The sequence below is a fragment of the Sinocyclocheilus rhinocerous genome, unplaced genomic scaffold (genome assembly GCF_001515625.1).
Source record: "Sinocyclocheilus rhinocerous isolate Xijiao unplaced genomic scaffold, SAMN03320098_v1.1 scaffold2773, whole genome shotgun sequence".
NCBI classification, from domain to species: Eukaryota; Metazoa; Chordata; class Actinopteri; order Cypriniformes; family Cyprinidae; genus Sinocyclocheilus; species Sinocyclocheilus rhinocerous.
In genome coordinates, this window is record NW_015663019.1 from 160,952 (window position 1) to 167,176 (window position 6,225).

Here is a 6,225-nt window from a genome sequence, read left to right on the forward strand (position 1 = left end):
ACAGCCGTGCCGATATACAGCCATATCGCACTGCTACTCTGTGATATTGCTCATATTCCCTATATATATATATATATATATACAGTATATAACCATTTAATGCTTATTGTATGCATTGAACACAGCAGCACTTATTTGACCGATACTGCAGAATCATCAGCAAGCTGAATATCTAGATGCGGTAAATATTTATATAGTTACCAATGAATGGGACGCTACATTTTATTCAAAACCTGCTGAACACTGACTAAATATCTGGCTTTAATAAGATTTCCCCAAAAAACAGGCAAGAATCAACCCATGAATGAGCCAGCCTCCATGATTTCTGTTCTTTCAGACAACAAAGCACTAGAACATGACAAACTCATAATTACCACTTCAAAAATGGTAAGAAGGAAATTGTCGATGGCACATGACGGCAGCATTAAGCACAGCATAATCAGATACAGGTGGCACTATGGGGAGGTACTTTCTCATTCAGAGCATTCAATTGGACAAAACTCTGAAGTGCTGGATGAGTCATCAGTATTTTGGCAAATTTTCCCAGAAGAGAAAGACTATAAATGCATATAAATGCTGTAAGTGAATTTAGTCAATATTATAAACAAATAGCGTATACTGTAAAGTATAATTTCCTTTAATAAACTTCCTTTAGTGAATATTGCTTTAGGTATGATACCAAGTATGTACCAGGCTATATTTAAAATAAATGATAAATAAGCGCTCGATTGTTCCAGTAAAGCCCTAGTTTTGGATTGGGAGGATGATAAGAAAGAAGCCCTGGGCTGTTTGTGCGCGCTAATATCGCGTGCTGTTTTTTCTTCACCAGTGGAAATCAGATGCATTGTTGCGCGCGCGAGTCGAGCTGAGATGCAGGCGCTGTTCTCTCCTCAGCGACACACACAGCGAGCCTTCAGCATGCTCGAGCTTCTGCTGTGAACATTCAGGCTTTAATGCTATGAACCCTCCGTCCTGACAGCACTGGTTCACTCTGCGCCTCGGTGCCGACATGAAGCGCCATGGAGCGGCGGTGCTGCTGACGCTGTGCGCGCTGCTCGAGGTGAGTCCGCCCGCTGTCTCACAGCACAACACACGCCTATCTCACTCATTTCACATCGGACTGCAAGGATGGACTTCATTGTTTCGTTATTACCCGGTCTTTCGAGACAGATTTGTGCTGTAGCGTTTCTAAGGAGCCGCGTAACCTGTAGACAGTGTTTTATGTACATATGTAATGAAGCGCTAGCTGAGCCTTTGTCTCTGTCCGCTCCTCCTACAATAAAACACACTGGAGAAATACTGTAAATATCACTGTGTTGTCTCCGTTCAGTCAAAGCAGGGGTGAGCTTGTGTCTATAGATAACCTGCATTGTGTTTAGAACTGTTTTGTGGATTGTTTTATTCTTAGTTTTTCTTCTGAGATGAAATCAGACGTGCTATAAGTGTCTTTAGTTGTGTATTAGGATTGTGTGTGTGTGTGTGTGTGTGTGTTGGCATCATATTAATTGTCACTGTTGGATTATCACAGGCCTTTTAAGACATCCCAAATTATAGTAGAAATTCAATTTCATTGGATTTTTTTTTTTAAACAAGTGAACTGTCCAGGAGCTAATGCTATGAAACCTATAATGCTATTGTCTGTTTCTTTGGAGAAATCGTATCTATTATAATGTAGAATGTAATGAGATAAAAAAAAAAAAAAAGTATGTGTATATGTATAATACATGCATTCCTGCTGAAATGCATATTTTTCATATTTTTGTTTATTTTAAAATAAGATTTTAAACTGTCTGGTTTAATCTGATTTGATTTTACTAGCATACTGATTTGATCCCATTTGGTTTGTTTTTTTATGTATGTATGTATGTAGATATGTACACTCAGCTGGTTTGCTGTGATCTGATTTTATGTATCTATCTCTGTTAGTCGTTTTGCTGTGGGTTGGCTGTTTCTTTTCCAAATAACTTCCCAACCTTTGATATGTACAGCATTTACATTTCAAAGGCTTTTGCAAAGCTAAGGCATCACGCCTCAGAGCTCAGAGATCAGAGCTCCTTACTGTACAGCACATATTGCGTCTGCAGCTACAGTAATGGTATTTCACCTCATCACTGCCATCATTATACTGGCCTGTCAGAGAAGAGAGAGACACTTTGTCATAAGCACTTAGATGCGGATGAATCAATATGCCAGCTTATTCTCTCATAAATTGTAACATAACGTCAATGCAGGTAGTGTTGATTATAAAGCTCTGATTCTCACAGACACATTCATGCATGTTGTTTCTCAGTGTAATGATGTGCTCATTATAGCATGGGCTGCTATCTCTGGAGTCACTGACTATGGTAGGACTCGTTCAGAGAGTTACGACACATCTGTCTGCCTGATGCACCTGCATGTTTTATGACTCATATCCACTTGTGCCACAGATGTATAATCTGTACAGTAGAAGGCATTATGAGTTGTGCTATTAACATATTTGTTGTTTTATTGTTTTGTTGTTTATGACTGCAAATAAGAAAAACACTGGCTTCTTCTCAAGCCAGACTGAAGATTTTTGTGATTTAATCATGACCAAAAAAAAAAAAAAGTTAATTTAGTTACTCTCTTGGGTCAGATAGTGTTTCATAACCAGTGAATGTAGATAATTAAAGGAAACTTTTAGGAAGTTGACATGTCTTGCGGTGTGATATGCTGCATCTAAATTTGTTTGTCACGCCATCTGACCACATCATTAAGTAATGAAGGCAAAAGGGAATAAATAATGGTTAAAAAAACTTGGTGACAAAATATGCATGAATTGAAACTCTGAATTTATGGTAAAAAATGGTAGCGATGGTTTCCAGAACTTTGCTGTAAAAGATATGGTAGCAACATTTTAAGTTTTACAGATTTAAATTCATTTTACAGTAATAAACCTGTATATTTAATTAACTGAAAAAACTTTTTTACCTTTATAATATACTGACAACCACCTTAAAATCACCTGCTACAAATGAATTAATATAAATTTATTTGAAGGAAAAATCATGAAATGTTAGCTGTCACACAAAGAATTCTGGCAATGTAAAAAAAAAAAGTATATATATATATAAAATAAACTGTAAATTTAGCAGCGTTTTACTCTAAAACTACTTGACATGTCCAGTTAGATCTATCATTTTTTTATCACGGCATTTTAACAGTCTTTTGCCATTGAAATCACGATCATTTTTACTGTGTAAACTTCCCTTATACGTTCATCTAAATGTAGACTTAAATGATGTTGATGAAATGAATTGCATCAGCTACTTCAGTTGTGCACATTTTAACCATCTAATGAGAAGCATTGTCTTATATTCTAGTTTGTGTGTCAGTTACTCTCATATCCAGCATGCTGCTGGGGTTTGGCTCTGTTGAGGAGCGCTTGTCCCGAATCGATTCCCGGCACTGCTTTCAGTGACACTGAGCACAGGCATTTGCAGCAGACTGCGGGATCAGTCAGAAGTTGACAGAAAACAGCAGGGAGTTTGATTGGGCCTTGTGCATGGCTTGTAGCATTGATACAGGGATTTGCTCACTTGGTCCTGTGAATCTATATTTATCAGAGACAAAGGTTTCAGCCTGATGCCCCGGTTAATGCTCAGTTAACGGCCGCTCTACCTCACTGAACAGCAGCCAGTGTTAACCGCGGGCTCACGTTAAAGAGCTGAAGTCTGGTGGTCTCTGCGTTCGGACTGATGTGTGTCGTGGAGCCGCTGGCCATAATAAAGCAGCTCTGTCTGGACTCATTCTAACTCCTGCTCAGTAAACAACCATTAACCTTCAATCAGGAAAGAACCTGCCGAAAGGAACTGTTTGCTCGCGTCTGTCGTTTCAGGAGGTTTTTTGTATAAGCAATGACATTATTCAAGGATGATACTGGAGTAAAAACATAAACAGCTTCTTCAAAAGACGTGCAATTTATAGTTTGTTTGACAATGCTTTGTTTTGTTTTGTTTTGCATTGGCTGTCTGTGCTTCATCTGATGTAGTATGGAAACTCAGCATTGTTTCCAGGTGGACCTTCTGTTCAAGATAAGAAAAGATATAGTTTAAAACACACGTGCCATGTTCTTAGAAATGTGCTCTTTGTGTTCATATGATCATATTATTATAATATATTATATGTGGTTTTAAAAAACATAATTTTTAAGAAAAGATTACATTTAATGCCTCTTAAAATGTGATGTGGTGTGACCAACAAGTAAAAAGCATTGTGATATTTTATTTACATATAAAATATGTGTTAGATTAAGACATCTACTCTTAATCATTATTTTCAAATCATTTTAAAACATATTTTCCATGGTAAAAAGTGTTTTACACAAATGTCATGAATTATTAATTCATAAATATCATGATGTTTTTGAAATAATGATCACACAAGAAATTTTACAGTCTGAACTAACCTTGCCTTATCATAAAAATGTCAAATTATCTTGTTATTCGCACCACATGGCTTTAATTTGGCAGTTTATCAAGTTCAAATTTACCAAGATATTTTTTTTAAAGTTTTAATTTAAATTATTATAATTATGTACATTTTTTAAAATTGGATATATCCAACTTTATCTGCATACATACAGTATATTAATCTAAACAGTATATGTACATTTTCTGATGAAAATGTGAGTCATGCTTGCCGTGGCAAAACTCAGCACTAGGCAATTAGTCGGGTCTGTTTTATCATGTTATAACAATTAGCTAGGATTTTTAGCATGTTTAAACGCGTAGTTATTCTCTGCTAGCATGTGTAGCATGTTGGAAGTCCTGTTTGCTAGCATAAGTCAATACAGCCAACTCCCGTGTCTATACGATGTTCTGAAGCGGAGACATAGGCCTTGCTAAACGGTTGCTAGGGTATTCTGTTCGGTTGCTAGGGAGTGGCTTGGCAGCTGCCAATGATGATACTCCAAAGGCTGCTTGCCAGTATGAGTGATATAAACCAACCTCCATGTTTCTATGACATTTGGATCTGAAGATATTACTCTTCGGGTTTGGGTTGCTAGGGTGTGGGTAGGAAGTGTCGACAGTGATTTGTGATTGGCTGTTAGCTGCCCCGAGTCAAATGGTCCCGCCCCCATGTTTCTAACATCGTACGCCCGATTTCTTACAAAAGTCATGGCACACCTCTCCTCAATAAGCCGCGTGATTTGAGGCCTCATTCGGGGGTCTACGACAAATGGTGCAGGACGAGTTATGCGCAGAAATTTGTACGGAAGAAAAATAATAACAAGCCTGCAGCATAGTAATAGTGATGGTTCACTTCGCAAGCTCCACTAATAATAGCAATATAGCAAATCTCAGCTGCTTGATTACATTGCCACAAAATTTAACTATATTATTGCACAACTCTAAATGCAACTATAAGGCATGACGACATTAAGATATAAACATTAACATCATGATTTTCTATAAAGCTGCTTTAAAACAATGTGTTGTACTAGTGTTGTCACGGTACCAAAATTTCAGTATTCGGTACCAATACCAGTGAAAATCCACGGTTCTCGGTACCAATTTCGGTACCAAAGCAAAACACAAAAACATGCTAATTAAAAAATTTGACTATACTTCATTTAATCCAAACTGTGTACATATTTAATTTTAAAGGGCTTTTAAAACCTTCTAGAGTTATTCAGCCAAGAATAACAACTAACTAAGTTAGCTAAAAACAACAACAAAAAAACTGCTTTTTTGACTGATATGACACAAACAATGTTAACCATTTGTACATTCTCTAACACGCATATTTTAGATTCACAATTCATTTAAAAAGCCTCTGGTGTGTAAAAATAGTAAATATCATCATGTCCTCCTGTTTTTTTTTTACCAATATAAAAGTTATAGGAGCATTAAATAGTTAATAAAGAAACTTAATTCTAATGCTCATTATATTAGCGTTAGCCGAGCTTATGCTAACGATTAACTACTCTAATAACAGCGTTCATTTCAATCCGACATTCAAATTAAAATATTGAATAATATTCATAACAGAAGCGGTGTTTCCCACAGACTTGCACTCTATTTGTGGCGACATATATATGCAGATTCATTCTCTGCCAGCAGGAGGAGCTTGTAGAGCAGGAGAGATAAGAGGTTTCCCTGGTAACCGCTGTAAACAAATAAGCGCTGTGCTCACAAACGCTGCTCAGGCATTACAGGCAAGATGAAATGAAAATGACATCCATAATTTTCTGAAGACAGT

At 36.9% G+C, this 6,225-nt stretch overlaps 1 protein-coding gene across 1 annotated transcript in view; it reads left to right on the forward strand.

The window, feature by feature from the left end:
* Positions 1-775: 775 nt before the first annotated feature.
* LOC107728740 (vesicular, overexpressed in cancer, prosurvival protein 1-like) overlaps positions 776-6,225 on the forward strand; it is a 30,219-nt gene continuing 24,769 nt past the window's right edge. The window contains exon 1 of the mRNA XM_016539028.1: positions 776-1,060. Coding sequence (XP_016394514.1) covers positions 1,010-1,060 — 51 coding nt within the window. The 5' untranslated portion in view covers positions 776-1,009. The remainder of the gene's footprint in view (positions 1,061-6,225) is intronic.